Consider the following 24,686-nt stretch of genomic DNA (forward strand, 5'->3'; position numbering starts at 1 on the left):
CATCGGCGTTTAAGCACTGGCTGGTGTGCTTTGAGGGGTACCTCCGAACAGCCCCCGGCAGACAAACGGAAGACCAGAAGGTGCAGGTCCTGCATTCCAGGGTGAGTCCCGAAATCTACGCACTCATCGAGGACGCGGAAGAATTCCCAGCGGCGATCAACTTGCTGAAACAGACCTACATTAGGCCCGTCAACCAGGTCTACGCACGCTACCAGCTCGCGACGAGACGACAAACCCCCGGGGAATCGCTGGACGAATCTTCAATGCGCTGACGATCCTGGGAAGGAACTGCGACTGCCCAGCGGTAACGGCGAATGAACATACGGACCTCCTGATCAGAGACGCTTACGTAGCAGGTTTAGCATCGTCACAAATTCGCCAGAGACTTTTAGAGAAAGACTCTCTCGGACTCACAGAGGTACGGGCCCTTGCAGCCTCCCTCGACGTGGCCTCCCAAAACGCCCGCACCTATGCCCCCGACCGCACTACAGCCCCTTGGGCTCCGTGGACCCCCGCCGCGACCGACCCCCCGGCACCCCCCACCCTTCCGCAAGCGTGCGCGGCCAGAATCCCAGACCACCCGGGGGGGGGGCCCCGCTGCTACTTTTGCGGGCAGCTGAAACACCCCCACCAGCGCTGCCCGGCCCGCTCGGCCACCTGTAAAAGCTGTGGCAAAAAGGGGTACTACGCAGCGGTGTGCCAGTCCTGTGGGGTCGCCGCTATCTCCGGGGAACAAACGGGACCACGGGCTCAACCCACGTGCGGCGACATTTTGGACCCCGGACACCACGAGGGGGGGGACGGGCGCCGCCATCTTCCTACCCACAGGCCGCGTGCAATCCATGGGAGCGGCCATTTTGTCCACCCCCGGCCGCGTGCGACCCATGGGAGCGGCCATTTTGTCCACCCCCGGCAGCGTGCGAGCCATGGACGCCGCTATCTTGGTTGACAGGCAAGGACCCCAGCGTGGACGGCTCCACACTGCCTGAAGACAACGATCTGATGCACCAACCACGTTTGGCATCGGTGACCCTCGACAAGTCGCCGTCCCGGATGCTCCAGACGACAACGACAAAGGTGCTGGTGAACGGGCACGAGACGCCGTGTTTGATCGACTCTGGGAGCACGGAGAGTTTTATTCAGCCGGACACGGTAAGATGCTGTTCCCTTGTAATTCGGCCAAGCACCCAAAACATTTTCCTGGCGGCGGGGTCCCACTCCGTTGCAATCAAAGGGTTCTGCATCGCAAACCTAATAGTGCAGGGGAGAGAGTTCAAAAATTACCGGCTGTATGTCCTCCCCCATCTCTGCGCTCCCATTCTCCTGGGGTTGGACTTCCAATGCAACCTCCAGAGCTTAACATTTAAATTTGGTGGCCCTATACCCCCATTGACTATCTGCGGCCTCGCGACACTCCGGGTCGAACCGCCCTCCTTGTTTGCGAACCTCACCCCGGATTGCAAACCCGTCGCCACTAGGAGCAGACGGTACAGCACCCAGGACCGGACGTTTATCAGGTCCGAAGTCCAGCGGCTGCTGAAGGAAGGCATAATCCAGGCCAGCAATCGTCCCTGGCGAGCTCAGGTGGTAGTAGTGAAGACAGGGGAGAAGCAGAGGATGGTCGTAGACTACAGTCAGACCATCAACAGGTACACGCAGCTAGATGCATACCCTCTTCCCCGCATATCCGACATGGTCAATCAGATTGCACAGTACAAGGTCTTCTCCACCGTGGACCTTAAGTCCGCCTACCACCAGCTCCCCATTCGCCCCGGTGACCGCAAGTACACTGCCTTCGAAGCAGACGGGCGGCTATACCACTTCTTAAGGATTCCATTCGGCGTCACGAAGGGCGTCTCGGTCTTCCAACGGGAGATGGACCGAATGGTTGACCAGCACGGTTTACGGGCCACGTCCCCGTACCTCGACAACGTCACCATCTGCGGCCACGACCAGCAGGACCACGACGCCAACCTCCGCAAATTCCTCCAGACCGCTAACGCCCTCAACCTCACCTACAACGAGGAAAAATGCATGTTTGGCACCGACTGTCTAGCCATCTTGGGCTACGTAGTGCGTAATGGTGTGATAGGCCCCGACCCTGAACGCAGGTGCCCCCTCATGGAGTTCCCTCTTCCCCACTGTGCCAAAGCCCTGAAACGCTGCCTGGGCTTCTTTTCTTATTACGCCCAGTGGGTCCCCCAGCACGCAGACAAGGCCCGCCCACTAATCCAGTCCACTACTTTTCCCCTGTCGACAGAGGCCCGCCAGGCCTTCAGCCGCATCAAAGCGGATATCGCAAAGGCCACGAAGCGCGCCATCGATGAGTCCCTCCCCTTCCAAGTCGAGAGCGACGCATCCGATGTAGCTCTGGCGGCCACTCTCAACCAAGCGGGCAGACCCGTGGCCTTTTTCTCCCGGACCCTCCACGCTTCAGAATTCGCCACTCCTCAGTAGAAAAGGAGGCCCAAGCCATAGTGGAAGCTGTGCGACATTGGAGGCATTACCTGGCCGGTAGGAGATTCACTCTCCTCACTGACCAACGGTCGGTAGCCTTCATGTTCGATAATGCACAGCGGGGCAAGATAAAGAACGACAAGATCCTGCAGTGGAGGATCGAACTCTCCACCTACAACTATGAGATCTTGTACCGTCCCGGAAAGCTGAACGAGCCGTCCGATGCCCTATCTCGCGGCACATGTGCCAACGCACAAGTGGACCGCCTCCAAGCCCTCCACGAGGACCTCTGCCACCCGGGGGTCACTCGCGTCTACCACTTTATAAAGGCCCGCAACCTCCCGTACTCCGTCGAGGACGTCCGAACAGTCACCAGGAACTGCCAAATCTGCGCAGAATGCAAACCGCATTTTTTCAGGCCAGATAGAGCGCACCAGATAAAGGCTTCCCGTCCCTTTGAACGCCTCAGTCTGGATTTCAAAGGCCCCCTCCCCTCCACCGATCGCAACACGTACTTTCTTAACGTCGTTGACGAATACTCCCGTTTCCCCTTCGCCATCCCCTGCCCCGACATGACCGCAGCCACGGTCATTAAAGCCCTCTGCACCATCTTTACCCTGTTCGGTTTCCCCGCCTCCATCCATAGCGATAGGGGGTCCTCCTTCATGAGTGACGAGCTGCATCAATTCCTGCTCAGAAAGGGCATAGTCTCGAGCAGGACGACCAGCTACAACCCCCGGGGGAATGGGCAGGTAGAGAGGGAGAACGGAACGGTCTGGAAGACCGTCCTACTGGCCCTACGGTCTAGGAGTCTCCCAACTTCCCGCTGGCAGGAAGTCCTCCCGGATGCCCTTCATTCTATCCGGTCCCTGCTGTGCACCACCATGAACCAAACGCCGCACGAGCGCCTCCTTGTCTTCCCTAGGAAGTCCGCTTCTGGAACGTCACTTCCGACCTGGCTGGCAGCCCCGGGACCCATCCTGCTCCGGAAACATGTGCGGGCACACAAATCAGACCCACTGGTGGAAAAGGTACATCTACTCCACGCCAACCCGCAGTACGCCTATGTGGCGTTCCCAGGCGGCCGACAGGACACGGTCTCTCTGCGGGACATGCCGCCCGCCGGAGCTCCCCACACCCCCCAACACCAATCACCTCCACCTCACTCCCGCCGGTGCACCCCACAGTCACCCCCTTCCCGGGGGGATCGGTTCTCCTCCCAGGCCCGCCCAGGAGTAAGGAAACAGAGAGGGACAGCGCGATGCTCCCAGAGTCAACTGGACCCGAGCCAGCACCACCACCACCACCCGGGCTGGGACGATCGGAGAGGGCGACCAGAGCACCATCTCGACTCATCGAGTCGACTTAAGATGTATATAATTCAGTGGCCCAGTAAAGCGGCATTGTGGTAAATAGTTAACGCTGCTAATCGGGTAAAATGTGAATAATTCAGTGGCCCAGTAAAAGCGGCATGATTGTATATAGTTCAATGGTTAAGGCACCGACCCTGTAAACCCCTACCACCATACCACCCACCACCCCGCTGGGTTCCTTTTTAACAAGGGGAGAATGTGGTGGTATGTATTAGGGGTAATACGGTGCACCATGAATGCCGAGGAGCTATTAGAGGACAGATGCTGGGTCCCGATTGGATCTGCCGACTACTGGCCTATACCAGATAGGCGGGGTATAAGAACCCGGTTTACTCCCCGCAGCTGCATTCTGTGACTGAGCTGCTGGGGAACAAGTCTGAACAAGTCTGCTCAATAAAGCCTCGATTGAAGTTCTCTACGTCTCGCCTCGTGTGTGATCGATGGTGCTACACACCTCCCGCTGCCTGGGGAAAGCGGGCAGTATAATCAAAGATCCCTCCCACCCGCCTTACTCACTCTTCCAACTTCTTCCATCGGGCAGGAGATACAGAAGTCTGAGAACACGCAAGAGCAGACTCAAAAACAGCTTCTTCCCCACTGTCACCAGACTCCTAAATGACCCTCTTAAGGACTGACTTCATTAACACTTCACCCTGTATGCTTCATCCGATGCCAGTGCTTATGTAGTTACATTGTAAATGTTGTGTTGCCCTATTATGTATTTTCTTTTATTCCCTTTTCTTCTCATGTACTTAATGATCTGTTGAACTGCTCGCAGAAAAATACTTTGTACCTCGGTACACGTGACAATAAACAAATCCAATTGGTCCAGAAAGCGTCCTATCCCTCCCTCCTCCAGTGGGGGCTCGGACTGATACAGTTCCTCATAAAAGTCCCTGAAGACCCCATTGATGCCAACCCCACTCCACACCACACTCCCTCCCCTATCCTTAACTCCCCCGATCTCCTTAGCTGCGTCCCGCTCCCGAAGCTGTTGCGCCAGCATCCGACTTGCCTTTTCCCCACATTCATAAATTGCCCACTGGGCCTTCCTCCATTTCGCCTCCGCCTTCCTGGTGGTCAACAGGTCAAATTCGGCCTGGAGGCTACGCCTCTCCCTCGACAGTCCCTCCTCAGGCACCTCCGCATACATCCTGTCTACTCTCACCATCTCCCCCACCAGCCTCTCCCTCTGCGCTCTCCTCTCCTTGTGGGCCCTAATGGAGATCAGCTCTCCTCTAACCACCGCCTTCAGCGCCTCCCAGATCATCCCCACTCGGACCTCTCCGTTATCGTTGGCCTCCAGGTATCTCTCTATGCTTCCTCGGACCCGCTCACTCACCTCCTCGTCCGCCAACAGCCCCACCTCCAAGCGCCACAACGGGCGCTGGTCCCTCTCCTCCCCCAGCTCTAGGTCCACCCAATGCGGGATGTGATCCGAAATGTCTATCGCCGAGTACTCGCTATCCTCTACTCTCGCTATCAGCACCCTGATCATAATAAAAAAGTAAATCCGGGAATAGGCCTTATGAACATGCGAGAAGAATGAGAATTCCCTAACCCCCGGCCTTGCAAATTTCCAAGGGTCCACCCCTCCCATCTGGTCCATAAACCCCCTCAGCACTTTAGCCGCCGCCGGCTTCCTACCCATCCTAGACCTGGAGCAGTCCAGTGCCGGATCCAACACCGTGTTGAAGTCCCCCCCCCCCCATTATCAGGCCCCCCCCACTTCCAAGTCCAGGATCCGACCCAACATGCGCCGCATAAAACCCGCATCGCCCCAGTTCGGGGTGTACACGTTGACCAGCACCACCCTCTCCCCTTGCAGCTTACCACTTATCATTACATACCTGCCACCATTGTCTGTCACAATGCTCATCATCAAACGTCAACAGTCAATGTCTCCTTACGTTCCAGGTTATCAGCCGGATCAGGGGGCTACCCGCCCCCCTCCCCCGCCGACTAGCCATAACCTCTCCTCGGCCAGCCACACGCCCGCACCCCACGCCCGGCCCGTTCCCCACGGCGGCAGACCCTCGTCCCAACCCCCTCTACTCGCTCCAGCTCCCCCTTGACCATACCAGCAGCAACCCCCCCCCCCCCCCAAAGCTAGGACCCCTCCTAGCTGCTTTGCTCCCCCCATTGCACTCCCGCAAGTCAGCTGACTCCTGCTGACCCCGGCCACTCCCGCCTCTCCTTCGACTCCTCCCATTGTGGGACATCCCCCCCCCCCTCCTCCTCCTCCTCCATTACCCATCAGCAGGCTCTCCGCCTGGACTCACTGTGCTTAATGGGCTACCATTCATTTAAAATATTAACCAGATAGTGTTTTATATTAAGTTGCATTGTTAATCGTTTTTAAAAAGATGATTTAATTTGACTCATGGTGATAAACTATCCAAATGCCAAACGTGTCCAGAATTGTTTAAGGTTGGCCAGGGAGCTCTGGGTGATGTTATAACCTTGAAAAGCTACGTAGAGAAATTATTTTTTTGCCTCCTCTTCAAAATCAAACCAACGTCAAGCAAAATAATTGCAACATAAGGTGGAGGGCGCACAAAGTTTTATTTAAAAAGCACAAAACATGTGACAGCAGACTTTCACACTGCATGGGCTAGATACTCCGCCTTGCGGCTCTGGTAGCACAGTTCACGAGGCAGCGGAGAATCCAGCTTCGGGGAGAAAGTGTGACCGTCACCGGGTGCTGACCCTTTTCCAATGCTCCTCTCTCCCGCTTGTGCCGGGATCAAGGTTCGGATCATTAAGACCCATTTGCATCCAATTACCGGGCCGGGCACCATATTCTGTGGGCCCCGTGAGGTTCTCTGGTCCTCTGAGCCAGGAATCATGTGGGTGAGAATTGGTGCTGGTCCTGATGTATTTGATGCTATGGATCTCAGGGGTAACTCGTTAAGGGAGTTTCCCCCATAGTCCATCCGAAGGTTACCCTCTTTTCCCCCCACCCCCCACAATGCAAGACCTGCCCACCACCCCTCCAGAGACCCCCCCCCCCCCCCCCCACAGACTGCCTTCACAGACCCCTCCAGAAGAATGGCTCTTTTCAGGAAGCCCCCCAGAAGAGAGACCCCTGTTTGGAAGTTGGAGAGCAGTCCAGACAGAGGCAGTGAAAAAACATCACTGCTTTAACACTCACCTGGGCAATACACCTGCTATCTCAGGCAGAGGAATCAACACCTATCAATTCCTGGAAAGAGAAAATCAGTCAGTTCGGTTAAACCCCCTCAGATCTTTGATCTGGAAGTCATTCGTTAATTTCGCCTTGATTTTGGTTTTACTGGATTGTGATTGACAGTTTCCCCAGATGTCAGCATTGTTCCATTCATCTCCCTTCATGGTTGAGTAACTTTGAAGAGGTCAGCTGTGAAACTAACCTCAATGTTTATAAACATCAAGCTTTGATTGACAGCTCCTGGGCCACTTCAAACAGAGTTAAGTGTTGTTAGTCGGTGGGGGGAAGCATGGGGGTGTGGTCCGGGGCGACCCAGAAAATCCCAGGAGAAGGGAGGCTGAATTGCGTTGCGCAGGTGAGTGGGGCCCAGCCGTGGTACCTCGCTATGGGGCCCCTTGCTCAGAGTGGCGGCCCTATAGTTAAGGATCGGGAATTGCTTCCTGATTCAAGTTCCCAGGTGCATTTCAGGTGCAGTCAGGTGCAATTCGGCTCCAGCGGGAGAAAGCGGAGAATCCCTATATTTCATTTGCATCACATGGGATATGGATCAATTGATGAGACTTATATGGAAAATGCATATTGAGAAATGGGCGTGATCCAACGGCCACGCTGCGCTCTAAAAGCAGCTTACTGCAGCGTAGCATGGCCATTGAAAGCTGGGTGACCCCACTCCCGGGATCTACCCGGCCCGCCACACCTCGCGAGATTCAACGTGATCTTGCGAGACTTTGCAATGTTAGTCCCGCCCACAATGTGCGCGATCACTTTTTCGCAAATCTGTATATAAGAGCAAGGCAATCTCTCACTACACTGGGGCGAGTGGAGCTTCCCACTGTACAAAACGGGGCTGTGTGTGCCCTCGAGGGGCAGCATGGTAGCACAGTGAATAGCACAGTTACTTCACAGCTCCAGGGTCCCAGGTTCGATTCCTGGTTTGGGTCACTGCCTGTGTGGAGTCTGCACGTTCTCCCCGTGTCTGCGTGGGTTTCCTCCGGCTGCTCCAGTTTCCTCCCACAGTCCATAGGTGTGCGGGTTAGGTGGATTGGCCATGCTAAATTGCCCTTAATGTCCAAAAAGGTTATGTGGGGGTTACTGGGCTACAGGGATAGGATAGAGATGTGGGCTTGAGTAGGGTGCTCTTTGTAAGGGCCGCTGCAGACTCGATGGGCCGAATGGCCTCCTTCTGCACTGTAAATTCTATGATTCTATGACCGCGCATTCCCCGTTGAGGCCCCTTATTCAACTTGAGTCGTGTTGAATAATCATGTATTTCTCAACACTGCGATCACCGGGAAACATGAGGCTAAACGCACTTGCGAGGGGACTTCGTTCCCCTTTGGGAAAATCATGCCCATTGTGTTCTTCCAGGCCATTTGTTTAAATAGGCAGAAATTTGAAGGCCGGGGTTCATAGTTTCCAGATATGCTCACCCATTATACACCGCTGGTATCTGCTGGCAGCGCCAAATGGAAAGTTGATATTCTTGTCTAATGTAATTGGGTGAATAATGACATGTCAGTGAATATGGGAATAATTTTTTGTATGATTCATTTTAAAATTAGTTACAGGGGACAAAATAAGCCACTCGACCCTCCCCAGTTTTTCTTTAAAGCACAATAACATTGAGAATATCCCTTGAAAGCTTGCTATAAAGTGTAAACCAATTGATATGGGAGTCATTTGGTGTCTGTGAATTTAATATGCTGTAAATTTCTTGGAATCTAATACTTTTGTAGTTCATTTGATTTCATTCTGACAGTAGGGAAGGTTATTTAGTGATTCTCCTCTCCATATTTCAAAATATAAGTAACTGTCCGGCTCTCTGGTAAACAGCCTCAATTCTTGAATGATTGCTCAGTCATTTGAGAGAGTTGTTGTTTTGAAGTTAGCAGTTTAGTAGAACAGGAATATTTTCCCTTGCTTCCTTTTATCTTTGCTCTCCTAACGGCACCTAGGCGGTCTCTCAGGCCTTTGGAGACATCTAAGTGGTCCGGGACAGGGTAAGGTGGCCCCGGCTCGTTCTCTGGTACCCAGACACCTTGGCACTGCCACCCAGGCATATTGGCACTGCATCTGCTTTTAATTTGCTTTTAGCCCAAAAGGAGGGGTGGGGGGGCCTGAAAAAGGGGCCCTCAGCAACCCCGTAGTCCTCACTTAGGAGAGCGAGTAATGCCCATGTGAACGTGGGTGTGTGACGTTGCCCGTGGGTGGGGTGGGAGGGGGGTCCACAAGCTCACTTAGAGATCAAGGCACCCTTTCAAAACGGTGCTCCGATCTCTGAGGAGCCGGTTGCGCCGACGCGTTCAGCTCCCCAGTGTTGAACCAATTTCAAAGTGTGGGCTTGACCGAGGAGAAACTCTCCAAGGCCCCCAAAAAATGACCCAAGTGTGGTTGAATCGCATTGTGGATCTCGCCCAAAACGCCAGCGAGAAACACCCCACCCAAAATGACACACCAAATGTTTTGGTTGAATCGGGGCCATAGGCCGGAATTCTCCAGCTGTTGCGATTCTTTTCCCACAGGCAGCACACCCCTGCCCAGCGGCATGGAGTGGCTTCAATGGGAAATCCCATTGACAAGCGGTGGCAGTAGAGAATCCCGTCTGCAGCAAACGGCGCACCGCCAAGAAACACCCGGCTGGGGGAACCAGAGAATCCAGCTCATGTTTAATATAAATAATTGTATACCAGCTATGTCAAAGTGTCTCATTTATTTACTAATCATGATTTGATTGCAAAACATGCTTAAAATATCTATTTTATCATAATCCTACCAATTGTTGCTCTGTTTTGGTGGCTTCCATTGAATCTCGGAATATTTCTGCATTTGTTGTTTTGTTGAATGCAACGTTTATGGTTCTCACTGCCTCAATTGCCTACAGTTTTCTGTTACGGTTTGTTTAAGAACTAACGGGATTAAGAGCAGTTATATCAATATGTGGAATCATGCGCCACCTCCATAATGCATCATTTAGGGATCGGGAGATGTTAAGTACCACCTGGGCGTTTACCATGAAAGGATCAACCGAACGACTAACAAACAGATTACCATGTCACTTATGGCAAACCCTTCGCACCTTGAAGCAGTGAATCCAGTGGTACAGGGAAAAACCAAAGCAGTGCAGTTCTACCGTGGCGACATCACAGGCCAAAAGGTAAAGGAGAGCAGACCGTTTTAAAATTACAAACAATTTCTGTTTTGTATCAACATTTGTTGCCATTTAAGCTGCTTACTTGCATTTAATATTCTTTTAGTTAATAAATACTAGGTTATCACAGCGTCTTGAAATAAAGGGCTATGTCAGTGTTGAAGTGCGGTTACTGAACAACATGAGTGGGTCATGTCTAATGAACCTTGAACCTTTTTTTTTGAAGAGGTGACTAAAGTTGTCGAAATCTGTGTGGAGACAGTTTATATGGACAGTTTAACATGGTTTCATATAAAAGAGTCGAGATCCTGAAATACGAAAATATTTTGTTCGCTTCGCAATATTCTGAGTGCAATTTTCATTGAACTAGGTCTGCCAACCAGTGTTTAGCAGTTTGAGTGAAATTTAGCTGGGTCTATGTTTGAAATGTGACCTACTCAGTCAGAATACAGATGATATGTAGATATTTTGATGAGCAGACAGAAAAGGCAGCAGCTTCCACCAAGAGACTTCTGGCCAATTCTGCCATAGAAGTTAACCTTAATTCCTGATACTTTTAATAAATGCAGATAAAGTAATCCAGCATAGCAGCTGGTGATTTGTTAAAAAAGTTTTCCAAATGTTCAGTAAGGTATTTTTTGAAACCTGTATGCATGCAATCAGAAGAAGCCACCAAGATTGAAAAAAGATGTATTGTGTGTTTTATTGGTTTATGAGACATTTGATAAGGTGAAACATGAAGAACTGATGCGCATGTTGGAGTATTTTGATCTCGATGACAAAAATCCTACAGTGATAAAAAAATCTTTATTGGGAACAAACCTGAGCTGTAAAAACACTCAAAGCAATTTTTTGAAGAATAAAAGAGGGGGTCAGATAGGAGGGTGTTTCCTCCCCGGACTTATCCATTTGCATATTGAAAATATCCTTTGGGAGGCTTCCGGTTGCGGCGATGCGGAGCTAAGCCGCACGTTTCGGCAGCTCCTGCGATAACGGACTTTCGGGCTCTCCAGAGGAGCCCCAATGCAACTTTTTTGATTTGATCCCATGTGGGAAGGTGCAGTAAGGTCCCCCCTTACGTTATATGGCCGAGATCAGCGGTGGAGCGGCGAGAAAAGAGGCTCTGGAGCAGCGGCAAAAACGAGGGGGAAAAAGCAAGATGGCGGAGGGCGGAGATCGAGCAGCATGGGGACCGGACCAGCAGGAGTTCCTTAAGCGCTGTGTGGAGGAGCTTAAAAAGGAAGTGCTGGCGCCAATGCTGTTGGCGATCGAGGGGCTGAAGGAGACCCAGAGGACCCAGGCGGTGGAGCTTCATAAGGTGAAAGATAAAATGAATGATAACGAGGACGAGATCCTGGGCCTGGCGGTAAAAATGGAGGTGCACGAGGCGGTGCACAGGAGGTGGGCCGAGAGAATCGAGGTCCTGGAGAACAGGTCGAGGAGGAAGAACCTCCGGATTCTGGGTCTTCCCGAAGGAGTGGCGGGAGCTGATGCCGGGGTGTATGTGAGTACGATGCTCCATTCGCTGATGGGAGCGGAGGCCTCTCCGACCCCCCTGGAGCTGGAAGGGGCTCACCGGGTCCTGGCGAGGAGACCCAAGGCTGATGAGCCGCCAAGGGCGATAGTGGCAAGGTTCCATCGCTTTGCGGACAAAGAAAGTGTGCTGAGATGGGCCAAGAAGGTGCGGAGCAGTAGATGGGAGAACACGGTGATCCGGGTTTACCAGGATTGGAGCGCGGAGGTGGCAAGGAGGAGAGCTGGCTTCAACCGGGCCAAGGCGGTGCTGCATAAAAAAAGAGTCAGGTTCGGCATGTTGCAGCCTGCGCGACTGTGGGTCACTTATCAGGACCGACACCATTATTTTCAAACGCCAGAAGAGGCTTGGACCTTTATTCAGACGGAAAAACTGGACTCGAACTGAGGGGATGTGGTTGTGGGGGGAGATGTTGGTTGTATATGGGGTTGTAAATAGGGGTAAAGAATACTTCATGGGTGGGATGATGGATGGGGATGTGGGTAGAGTTCTGGTTAAAATTCCTAAAATTCCTTTTTTCTTTTCTGTAGACGAGATGATGATGATGGGGAATGTGGGCGTCGGTGCTGGAGGGAGGTGAGACTCGGGGATGAGGGAACTGGGACAATGGCCGCAACAGGACCTGCGCCACAGGGGGCGGGGCTGGTTCAGGAAAGCGCGGGCTTTTTCCCACGCCAAAAGGGGGTGGTGGGATGGAGGAAGGTAAGGAGGAGGAGAGACTACCACACGGGGAGCTCAACGGGAAGGCGGGGGAAGCCGGGGTCAGCAGAAGTCAGCTGACTCACGGAAGTAATATGGGGGGAGCAAAAGACCGAGATGTGGATCTAGCGGGGGGGGGGGGGGGGGGGGGGGGGATTTTAGGGTTGCTGCTGCACTGTCCGAGGGGGAACTGAAAATGGAAGAGGTGGTCGGGACGGGGGTTCTGCGCCTGGGAGACTGGAGGGTGCGGGAGGCGTGAGCACGGGACTGGCCTAAGATAGGAGATGGCTAGTCGGCGCGGGGGGGCGGGAGACCCCCCCAATCCGGCTGATCACGTGGAATGTGAGAGGCCTAAATGGGCCGGGTAAGAGGGCCCGAGTGTTCGCGCACCTAAAAGGACTGAAGGCAGACGTGGCCATGCTTCAGGAGACACATCTGAAGGTGGCAGATCCGGTCAGGTTAAGGAAGGGATGGGTAGGACAGGTGTTCCATTCGGGGCTGGATGCGAAGAATAGAGGGGTGGCAATACTGGTGGGAAAGCGGGTGTCGTTTGAGGCCAAGAACATAGTAGCGGACAAGGGAGGCCGATACGTGATGGTGAGTGGTAGGTTGCAGGGGACGGAGGTGGAACTGGTGAATGTATATGCCCCGAACTGGGACAATGCTGCATTCATGAAACGGATGTTGGGGCGCATTCCAGACCTGGAGGTAGGGAGCTTGATAATGGGGGGGATTTTAACACGGTGCTGGACCCAGCATTAGATAGCTCCAGATCTAGGACGGGGAAGAGGCCGGCTGCGGCCAAGGTGCTTAGGGGGTTTATGGACCAGATGGAAGGAGTAGATCCGTGGAGATTTGCCAGGCCTTTGGCCAGAGAATTTTCTTTTTTCTCCCACGTACATAAGGCCTACTCCCGGATAGATTTTTTTGTTCTGGGCAGGGCATTGATCCCGAAAGTGGAGGGAACGGAGTATTCGGCCATAGCCATTTCAGACCATGCCCCGAATTGGGTGGAGCTAGAGCTGGGGGAGGAGAAGGACCAACGCCCTTTGTGGAGGTTGGATGTGGGACTGCTGGCAGACGAGGAAGGGTGCGGGAGTGTATCGAAAGGTATCTGGAGGCCAACGACAACGGGGAGGTGCAGGTAGAAGTAGTATGGGAGGCGCTGAAGGCGGTGGTCAGGGGAGAGTTAATCTCCATCAGGGCTCACAGGGTGAAGAGAGAGGGCAGGGAGGGTTTATTAGTTGGGTTAAGCTCCTGTATAGTGCCCCGGTGGCAAGTGTGGTCACGAACCGGCAGAGGTCGGAGTATTTCCGGCTGTATCGAGGGACGAGGCAGAGGTGCCCCCTGTCCCCTCTGTTGTTTGCATTAGCAATTGAACCTTTGGCCATGGCGTTAAGGGAGTCGAGGAAATGGAAGGGGGTGGTTCAAGGGGGAGAGGAACATCGAGTGTCGCTGTACGCAGACGACCTGTTGCTGTATGTGGCGGATCCAGTGGAGGGGATGGTTGAGGTAATGCAGATCCTACGGGAGTTTGGAGACTTTTCGGGCTATAAGCTCAATGTGGGAAAGAGTGAGCTCTTTGTGATCCATCCGGGGGACCAGGGAAGAGGGATAGACGACCCACCGTTGAGGAGGGCGGAAATGAGCTTTCGATACTTGGGGATTCAGGTAGCTAGGACCTGGGGGGGCACTGCACAAACTTAATTTGACATGGCTGGTGGAACAGATGGAGGAGGATTTTAAAAAGTGGGACATGTTGTCACTCTTGCTGGTGGGTAGGGTACAGTCGGTTAAAATGGTGGTCCTCCCGAGGTTTCTTTTTGTATTCCAATGCCTCCCAATTGTGATTACTAAGGCCTTCTTTAAGAGGGTAAGCAGGAGCATTATGCGATTTGTGTGGGTGAGCAAGACCCCGAGGGTAAGGAGGGGGGTTCCTGGAGCGTAGCAGAGATAGAGGAGGGTTGGCGATGCCGAATTTGGGTAGTTACTATTGGACAGCCAACGTGGCAATGATCTGTAAGTGGGTGATGGAGGGAGAGGGGGCGGCGTGGAAGAGGTTGGAGATGGCGTCCTGCAAAGGAACGAGCCTGGGTGACCTGTTCATTGACGGGACATTTCCGAGCTTAGGGGCGCTGAAGGAGAAGTTTGGGCTACCCTTGAGAAATGCTTTCAGGTACATGCAAGTGAGGGTGTTTGTGAGGCGGCAGGTGAGGGAATTTCCGCTACTCCCGGCACAGGGGATTCAAGATAGGGTGATTTCGGGCGTATGGGTCGGAGAGGGCAAGATGTTGGCGATATACCAGGAGATGAAAGAAGAGGGGGAGGCTTTGGTAGAGGAGCTGAAGGGTTAATGGGAAGAGGAGTTGGGGGAGTAGATTGAGGAGGGGCTATGGGCTGATGCCCTAAGTAGGGTTAATTCCTCTTCCTCGTGTGCCAGGCTTAGCCTGATACAATTTAAGGTGGTTCATAGAGCGCATATGATGGGGGCGAGGCTGAGTAGGTTAATTGGGGTGGAGGACAGATGTGGGAGGTGCTCAGGAAGTCCGGTGAACCATGTCCATATGTTTTGGTCATGCCCGGCACTGGAGGGGTTCTGGACGGGAGTTGCGGGAACAGTATCTAAGGTGGTGAAAGTCCGGGTCAAGCCAAGCTGGGGGCTAGCACTATTTGGAGTAGTGGATGAGCCAGGAGTGCAGTAGGCGAAAGAGGCCGGCATTTTGGCCTTTGCGTCCCTAGTAGCCCGGCGAAGGATCTTGCTAATGTGGAAGGAGGCGAAGCCCCCCAGCGTGGTGGCCTGGATAAATGATATGGCAGGGTTTATCAAGTTGGAGAGGATAAAGTTTGCCTTGAGAGGGTCTGCGCAAGGGTTCTACAGGCGATGGCAACCGTTCCTAGACCATCTCGTGGAGCGTTAGATGAAAGTCGGACAGCAGCAACCCGGGGGGGGGAGGGGAGAACATCGTTCGGGGGGGGGGGGGGGGGGGGGGGGGGGGGGGGGGGTTCTCTGGGGGGCATTTGAGCAAGAAGACACATGAATGATCCGGAAACTGACATGTATGGGAAGAATCCAATGTACAAAGTTCTGTATCTTATTGACTTGCCATGTTCATGTCTTGCCACGCGAGCTTTTGTTACGGGGGTGGGGGGTTTTGTTTGTATGGTGGAAAATATTGTTGAAAAATTCTTAATAAAAACATATTTTTAAAAAAAAAAGAAAATATCCTTTGGGATATTGAAGACCCTCCTGGATTATTAATTGGAGGTTACAACTTTAATAGCATAAAATACACTGATAACACCGTTCCTATTGAAATGAAATGAAAATCGCTTATTGTCACAAGTAGGCTTCAAATGAAGATACTGTGAAAAACCCCTAGTCGCCACATTCCGGCGCCTGTTCGGGGAGGCTGTTACGGGAATTGAACCGTGCTGCTGGCCTGCCTTGGTCTGCTTTCAAAGCCAGCGATTTAACCCTGTGCTAAACAGCCCCGACTCTGAAGAGAAACTGCAAAGGATTTTGGATAGAGTCATGAGTGTAAGTAAGAAGAAAGGGCTGAGTGTAAATTTGTAAGAAACCAAAATGTCTGGTAGTGTCCAAAAGGAAAGTTATACCAGAATTTAAGATCAAAAGGTCACACAGGTAGACAAATGTTGTTATCTAGGAAGTATGTTAACATTGGACAGAAAGTGCGACCAAGAAATAAGACGAAGGATTGGAATGGCCAAAGATACATTTCAAAAAATGAAAAGAATTCTTATCAAATCAGAATTATCCATGAAGCCAAAGCTGAGAGTCCTGGAATGCTACGTAGCAGCAATTTTGAAATACTGAAGATAGCCTCAATGGATGTTCATTGAAGCAATGGAGAGAAGACTTGAGGCTGCAAAGTTGTGGTTTGTAAGGCAATTAATGAAGATACCTTGGACAAGTCACGCTACCAATAAAGAGGTGCCAGTAAAATCTGAAATTAAAGGGACTCTGATGACAAAGATCATTAAGAGATAGTTGGAATTTCTTGGACACGTAATAAGAAATCATGATTTAGAAAGTCTGACGCGGATAGGAAAGATTGATGGTAAAAGAGATTGAGGTAGACAAAGAATCATCTTTCTAAAGAGCCTCACAAGCTGGATGAATGTACGACCGAATAAGATGATCCACGGCTCCAGAGTAAGATTAACAGGGAGGGCCATGTGCGCCATCACCTTTTCAGGGCACAGTACCCAAACAGAGAGAGAGCCATTAAACGGAGCTCAGGCAAATTATCCAGATAAGGCTCGAGTAGCTCTAAAGGAGAAAGAATAATAATATTTGTTTTCCAAGTCCAAACGTTATTGACAGGAATAGTTAACTGAATCCTATCAATTAGTAATCAACAGGAAGATGATTTTGTTTTTAAAGTATTACAGCTTGGACTGCATGGGGCTTGTCTATTTAAAAATGATTTCTAAAAAGCTACAATATCTGGTTTGAACTTAGTCCTTCACCAAGGTTTTATGTTTTTTTTTAAAAATCAGTATAAATTAGTACCTTTTTTAATGAAAAGGATTGAAGAATACAATGACTAATTCATAAAATAATTTATTTTTAAATTTAAAGGTTATGTCAATCCTGCTCCATGGTGATGCTGCTTTTGCTGGCCAGGGTATTGTGTATGAGACATTTCACCTCAGTGACCTCCCATCCTATACTACATATGGTACTATCCATGTAGTTGTAAATAACCAGGTAAGAAAGGGCACATCCGAGCTAATAAACGATAGAATAAGACTGAGGGACGTGTGTATCAGCGAGTTGCTGGATTGTTTCTGACCAGTGAAATGCATTCAGTGCTGTTGTTAATATTGGACGTCAAATGCTGTTGCAGATTGGGTTTACTACAGATCCGCGTATGGCCCGCTCATCTCCGTACCCTACTGACGTTGCACGTGTTGTGAATGCACCCATCTTTCATGTGAATAGTGATGACCCGGAAGCAGTGATCTATGTGTGTAAAGTGGCTGCCGAATGGAGGAACACCTTCAATAAGGATGTTGTCATCGATCTGGTAATTACAAGGTGTTATATTGCAGTTTTTTAAATGTTAGAGACATGATTTCACATATGTTTAGAAAAAACTGTGGTATAATTTGATCAGTCGTCAATTAAAATTAGCTGGGTTTTTTTCTCTACACTTATCGGAATGATGGGTGGGGTTTTCTGGCCGTTCAGGCTGGCGGGATCTTGAGGTCCCGCCAATGGCAAAATCCCACATTGGGCTCATGGCAGCAAATGGTGCATTCAACGGGAAACCCTGTTGACAATGACTGGATCAGGAGATTGCACCGCCAGCCACTGGCGATCTGTCCTCCGCTGCCCGCCGCTGTAGAACACGCCGACGAGGGGGAAGCAAATCCCGCCCAATATGTTTCAGTATAATTTGATCTTTTTAAATTTAGTAATTTTATGAAACTGGAAGGATAGGTAGTGATATATTATTGAATGCCTGGAGGACTGTATCTTTAGGAAATTGATGTAGTTATTTTCTGGCAGCCAGATTTGCTCTTGAAATATGAGTGGCGATGATGTGGAACTGGGGGGCACAGTAGTTTAGCAGGCTATCCTTGTATCTCTGGAGCCTGTGATTTAAATGCAGCCCAGAATGAAAGACATACTGGCTCGTGGGCGGTAATTTACAAGATCAGGCTCCACAACATTAAACCGCTTGCATTTTGTTCATCCTCCAGAAGGGAAGTAAGCTATTCTTTCGCGAGAAATGGAAAACTTTGCACCGGTGTCCCAGAGTTTGGAGGTCAATGCATAGACTTGGGTGGAATGGGGGAAGCTTCAGCTTGCATCTGGATGTGCTGAATCTCACCACTTAGAACAGAGAGTAAACATGGAAAAATAATCAAAATTAACATTCAGTTTTTTTAATTGGCTCAATAAATGATGTTTGGAGAATTTGTGAAGGTGTTTGAATATTTTGGTGCATCACCTGTTGACCAAGGCAATGAAAATGGACATGTTTGATTTGTTTTCAATTAAACTTCTTAAACAAATTCTGGCATAACTGCTGGACAACACACCTGTTTAGAATTATTTTTGGCACGTCATCTGAGGTGATGGTAATTTTATAAGGCAGTGAATGTGTGCATATGTACAATACAAAATAGTTTCAATTTCAGATAATTATATCTTTCGTTTTGATGGCAACTCGTAGGTTTGCTACCGTAAAAGAGGACACAATGAAATGGATGAGCCAATGTTCACGCAGCCTCTGATGTACAAGCAGATCCAGCAGCAGGTGCCTGTTTTGAAGAAGTATGCAGACAAATTGATATCTGAAGGAGTTCTAACGCTGCAAGAGTATGAGGTCTGCACTCTACACCAGTTACCAGTTGTGACTCAAGTTTGTAGTTTGGTTGGATAAAGTTTAATGTCCTCCCCTGTGGCAAGTTTGCTGGTGGGGCGTTTAAGAGGGCTGGAGGTTTAGGGACCCTGCTGCCTTCCTGCCTTTGCCCTGATTAGGTCCATGGCAGAAAGGCTTGTGGGTGACTGCCCCACACTGCCAACAATTGAGGCCGAATGTCCATATAGCAGCCTCATCACGTTGCCGCTGGTGTTCACCCAACAGACAGGAGGGATCGCGCGTCAAAAGACACTCTGTGCCTGATTAAGGTTCCCCCGGCATCGAGAAGTGGGGGGGCTGACTGAGAGCCAAACCCCTACCCTTTCTGCCGACCACCCCCACCCCAAGCCATCACTCACCTGTGCCTGGGTCCATCTCCAATCCTGGGCTGTGGGTGGGTACAGTACCAGCAGAAGCAGCCGCCTTCCCCATGGCACAGTCGAGCAATGAAGAACGGCTGAGCCGACAGCTCTTGGCAGGCGATCCTTTCACCTCCAGGGTCCTTGATCTCGGGAAGACCCACCACTGCCCATTTAAGTGCAGGATTGGCACTTAATGGGGCAGGACTTCCCAAATAGAGCTGTTAGAATTCTATGTTTTTCAATTTAGCGTTTTTGTCCATGTTCATAATTCAGTTTTAATAGTCCATGTTTTCTTTTTGACCTTATGTGCATTACTGGAGGATGTCATTCAAGCCAAAAGTTTGGGCATGTTTTTATTCTTTCATGGGATGTGGGTGTGGCTGGTAAGGCCAGAATTCCCAAATCTCCCATCCCTAATTACCCTGACTGCGTGGCTCGCTAGGAGTCGGCCACATTGCTGTGAACCTAAAGTCGTATGTAGGCCAGATCAAGTAAGGATGGCAGATCCCGACCCCCTCTCTTGTGGGAAACATCTGTGGCCTCTTTTCAGGTGACTCCTCTTTGTTGGACGGTTAAGCTCTGTAAATTCATTTGATGAATCTGTCTGTTTCTAGGAGGAAGTAGCGGGCTATGACAAGATTTGTGAGGAAGCCTATACCAGATCGAAGGATGAGAAAATTCTTGAAATTAAAGAATGGCTAGATTCTCCTTGGCCAGGTGGGCAAAATTACATGGGAGGATAACGTTCTCAAACTTGTTCTAAATATACATAGTGATAAACTATGGTTTTTTGCAAAGATGTAAAAATAACCAATGGGACCTGACAGCAGACAACAGAAGCGCTACTCACAGCAATTGAAGAGGATATTGTTACAAATAGAATATAAACAAAAATAAATTATTAAACTGGCTTCCATTCTGATAGTTTAGAATGTAATCTCAAGTCCTTGGTAGAATGTATTTAATCTGCATCTCAAAATCACCATAGATCTTGCCTTGCTCTCCTATTGTTTGATTATATTAGCAGTGTTAAACGATACCCTCAAAGTACTGAAAATTCACAACAAATTTTTAGATTGTGAAATTGATCAGGTGAATGATTACAACAAAAAAAAACCCCACTGTTTTTATCTTAGGCTTTTTTGCTCCGAGTGGAGATCCGAAGAGTATGACTTGTGCCCCGACCGGCCTTTCTGTGGAAATCCTGCAGCATATTGGGAATGTAGCCAGCTCGGTGCCTATAGAAGATTTTACCATTCATAGAGGTAGATGTATATGTTAACAAATCCCGTTTATTAAGTGACCGTGGTGAATGCAATTATTTCACGCCTTTGATAATTGGGAGATTAATAATATTGGCTGTGGCCTGATGTATTTTTTGCTTTGGGTTTACACATGAGTGTTCTCTGTTTTTGTTTATCAATATTCCGTTGTCTCATAAACTTTGCAGTATTAGCTGTCGGCTGACTAAACTGCCCTTGGAGTAGGGGGTGGACTGAAAAGGTGCAGTGGGTCAAAGCAAACACCATCTGCTGTTCAAAGGAGCACAAATGAGCTGTTTCCCTAATTTGGCACGAATGTGGAGTTTTAATTGTGAACTTTCCACAGTCAGGCAGCCAAATGCAAGTGCTTAAGTATAACATTGAAATAAAATGCATTTTGAGTAGAGTAGGATTCATGTTACCCCATCGGTCCTTTGTATGCATGAGGTTACAGCTGTATGTTATTGGCCATCTGCAACTTGTGCCCTTTCCCTTCCTGTGATCCATGCTGTGCTTGGTACAGTGACAAATCTGTCACTGGCTGAAACAGCGGCAGAGTTGGAGAAAGATGGTCACAGGTGGCTTTAGGGAGACAATAGGTGCACGCCAGTGGGTCTCTCCTGCCATCATCCATGCAGCTCACATGTCTAAGCCATCTGAAGCACTGCTGGCTCAGTATGGCACACATGCTGGGGAGGTTAGTTACCTCAAGGACTTGCATGTTGGAGATGTGATCCTGCCACCTGATGCCAAGGATTTGTCGGAGGCAGCGAAGATGGAATACGACCTTGGCTGACATACATTGTCCAAGCCTCACAGCCGGATACTGAGGACGCCAGCTTGAAACACTCAACAGGTCTTTGTCATTTTCCCCACACTCTCTTGCTCAGTCAGTTTGCTGGGGGAGGAGGCGGTAGCCTGGTGGAATTGTTTCTGGATCAGTAATCCAGAGACCAGGATAATGATCTGGAGACCCAGGTTCAATTTCCACCATGGCAGGTAGTGGAATTTAAACTCAATAGAATATCTGGAATTAAATGTCTAATGATGACCATGTTGATTGTCATAAAAATCCAATGGGTTCACTAATGTCCTTCAGGGAAGGAAATCTGCCATCCTTACCTGGCCTGGCCTACATGTAATTCCAGACCCACAGCTATGTGGTTGACTCTTAAATGCCCTCTGAAATGGCCTAGTAAGCCACTCAGTTGTATTCAACCGCTACAAAAACACAAAAAAGGAATTAAACCGGACGGCCCACCCAGCACCGACCCGGGCACCGGAAATGACAACGGCAAACCCAGCCCTGTTGACCTAGAAGAGTTCTCTTTACGAACAACTAGGAACTTGTGCCAAAGTCTCACAGACTAGTCTAGCAACAGCCTGACATAGTCATGCTCACAAGATAATACCTTACAGACAATGCCCCAGGCATCACTTTCACCATTCCTGGGTATGCCCTGACTCACCGGCAGGACAGACCCAGCAGAGGTGGCAGCACGTTGGTACACAGTCAGGATTGTGTTGCCCGTCAGAGTCCTCAACATCGACTCTGGGCCTCATGAAGTCTCGTGTCTTCAGGTTAAACATGGGTAAGGAAACCTCCTGCTGATTACCACGTACCAACCACCATCAGCTGATGAATCAGTACTCCTCCATGTTGAACGCCACTTGGAGGAAGCACTGAGCTTGGCAAGGGCACAGTACATGCTCTGGGTGAGGACTTCAATGTCAAAATTGAAAATGTCAAAATCTAGGACCCATATTTTTGCCATATTGAAGAGTCTTGGTGAGAATGGAGATCATTGCAGCACAAATCTAGAATGATTTTCCTCGGGCTTCTGTCAACGACGATGAAATATCAAGTACTAATTTTTTAAAATAGCATGCTTAAAAAAATTAATGTAAACCCCGCAGAGTTAAATTCCGTGGCAGCTTTGGCAGTTTCAATGAGTTTTGACAGTTCATTGACAGTTACTTGGCAGGTATGACTGCATTGACAGTTCTTTGACAACTTTTACAATACCAGTGAGGTAATGCCGCTTTTATTGCATAATTATGTCTATTTTTAACAATCCCAAATGGTGCCTTACCTCACCCAGAGGTGTCCCAGAACCATATATAAAGGGATACCTTTCCTCTCCTGGCAATCCACCAAGTTTAGAGCAGCCCTTACCTGGTCTAATCTGCACTCATTGAGCTTCACACTCCCGCCCTGCCAAAATCCCACTTCAGTGGAGGGGGGCGAAGGTAAATGGCCAGCTGCCTCCGTAAACTCCACATGAGTGAACTCCAGTCTGCCTCTATTTCCACCTCCTGCAAAAATAGGAGACTCCATCATGATGAAAATCTGGGCCCTAGATCTTGACAGTTTTGTTTATGAGTGCTGGTACATGAGATCATTGTAGTTTCTGAATAATCTCAAATGCAAATTGCCAAGTTTTATCTAAAAATATTATGCACCGTGTTGTAAGTGAGCTAGTGAAATTAAAGCAATGGCAATAATCAATCTGATTTTCAAAGCTGCGTTTTATCAAGTTAATCCAACACCGTGAGATCCATCAAGTTCCAGGAGTGTGAAACTAAGAAATTACTCTTCCATTTCGTTGTGCACATATTTTTCCAGGCGGAGACATAAACAGCAAAACATCCTTGGTAATAATGGTCTCCGTAATTATGCTAATCACATATTTATTTAAAGGAAACTATTACAGCTTGATAGCTTAAGGGGATTCTCCAGGGTAACATTTCACTAAATGACTCTGTTTCTGTTCATTCTGGATCTACAGCATGTAAATGAAATTTACTCTGTTTTGGAGAGTGTGAAATAGATATACTTGGTGAAAGACTATAGAGTACAGCACTGTCAATCTATTATATTCCGGTGAAACACATTTTGAACTAGCAAAATTGAATAGGCGCTCTGAGTACTGGTAAACAGTTATCATCTGAGAAGCCTGTAAAGACATAAGAACAGAGCTATTATGCTATTTATTATCTGTGTGACAGATGTGCATGAAGGATTTTAGCGATGATGTATTGCAGCTAATGGCTGTTTATTAATTGTGTTACTTATCTTCATGTGAATAATATGTATCCTTAAGCATCATAAATCCTGAAAAGAAAACCTTAAGTAATAATGGTATTCGAGGAACACTTCCCCACTAGTTTCTTTGATGTATTTTTAAGTATGTGCTACTAATAAGGTTTGACGGGCTAATTTTATGATTTGAATTCAAATGATGCTGGAAATAGTTTGTGGTCTGTGACAACACCAGCTAATAATCTCTGAATTCAAAGTGACTCACTGTATGTTAGCACATAACATGGTGAGTTTGGAAGAGTTAGGAAAAATAGGCAGACTGGTGACCATTTGTGTGCCTATCATGCATAGCTCATTGAACATTAAATTCCCTGCTCCATATTCTAAGAATGTTTTGACAAGTGGGTTTCTGTCCTGTCCCATATGTCACTAAAATCTGAGCAATTTCATGCCACCTCATTGAATTTCTTTTTGATTTGTAACCCAGTTCAAATTATTTTTTTAGTCTTTAATTTCAATTTCATTTGAAAATGAATTTGTAGCGGAAACACTAGTGGCTCCGCGAGTAAATACACAGGCTGACATGGTACTGAACCATCCATCCAGTTTGGGAAACAACTGAATGAGCCAGTCTCAGCGAGTTGGGGAAGGAATATTGAGGTTGACCTCTGTGTCCTTTGGCAAGAGAAGAGAAAAATCAGGTGTGGATATGGGTCATTCGCCATCGATCTGTGATGGGAAACAATGGGGTGGATTCTCTGCCATCCGTCGCCGGCAGCAGAGTTCTTAACACACTGGAAAATCACACGTTGGGCAAAGGATTGCACAAGCACCGATCCCGTTACAATGCTTCACTCACCTGCTGGCAGCGAGCTACATGTCCTGCGCTGGAGGGAGGATGCAAATGGGTAATTTGAGCCCATTTGCATCCAAGTAACGGGCTGGTCTCCCAATTCTCCACACCACAGTGAAGCTTCGGCCCCCCTCGGCCAGAATTCACACAGGCGTGGATTGGCGCAACAACGTGGATTGGCGCAACAGTGTGGCCCTGATGTGGTACACTTTGCGATGGGTCAAAGGTAGGTGCCCCCAAATTCCAGCGGAGGGCCCCCTCCTCCCCACAATGCAAATCATGTCATTCCCCCCCCCCCCCCCCCAACCCCCCCATATCAGAGACCACCTCCATGAGTCACCCCTGTCTGGAAGCTAAAGAGTATTCCTGG

General features: G+C 49.4%; 1 protein-coding gene across 9 annotated transcripts in view; it reads left to right on the forward strand.

Moving 5' to 3' along the window:
- The window catches only part of ogdhl (oxoglutarate dehydrogenase L), a 135,660-nt gene that overhangs the window by 71,216 nt on the left and 39,758 nt on the right, over nucleotides 1-24,686 (forward strand). For all 9 annotated transcript variants that reach the window (XM_072491567.1, XM_072491563.1, XM_072491559.1 and 6 more), the window contains exons 9-14: nucleotides 9,995-10,174; nucleotides 17,005-17,133; nucleotides 17,273-17,452; nucleotides 18,608-18,760; nucleotides 19,773-19,875; nucleotides 20,295-20,423. In XM_072491567.1, the coding sequence (XP_072347668.1) occupies nucleotides 9,995-10,174; nucleotides 17,005-17,133; nucleotides 17,273-17,452; nucleotides 18,608-18,760; nucleotides 19,773-19,875; nucleotides 20,295-20,423 (874 nt within the window). The remainder of the gene's footprint in view (nucleotides 1-9,994; nucleotides 10,175-17,004; nucleotides 17,134-17,272; nucleotides 17,453-18,607; nucleotides 18,761-19,772; nucleotides 19,876-20,294; nucleotides 20,424-24,686) is intronic.

The sequence above is a fragment of the Scyliorhinus torazame genome, chromosome 28 (genome assembly GCF_047496885.1).
Source record: "Scyliorhinus torazame isolate Kashiwa2021f chromosome 28, sScyTor2.1, whole genome shotgun sequence".
Classification (NCBI taxonomy): domain Eukaryota; kingdom Metazoa; phylum Chordata; class Chondrichthyes; order Carcharhiniformes; family Scyliorhinidae; genus Scyliorhinus; species Scyliorhinus torazame.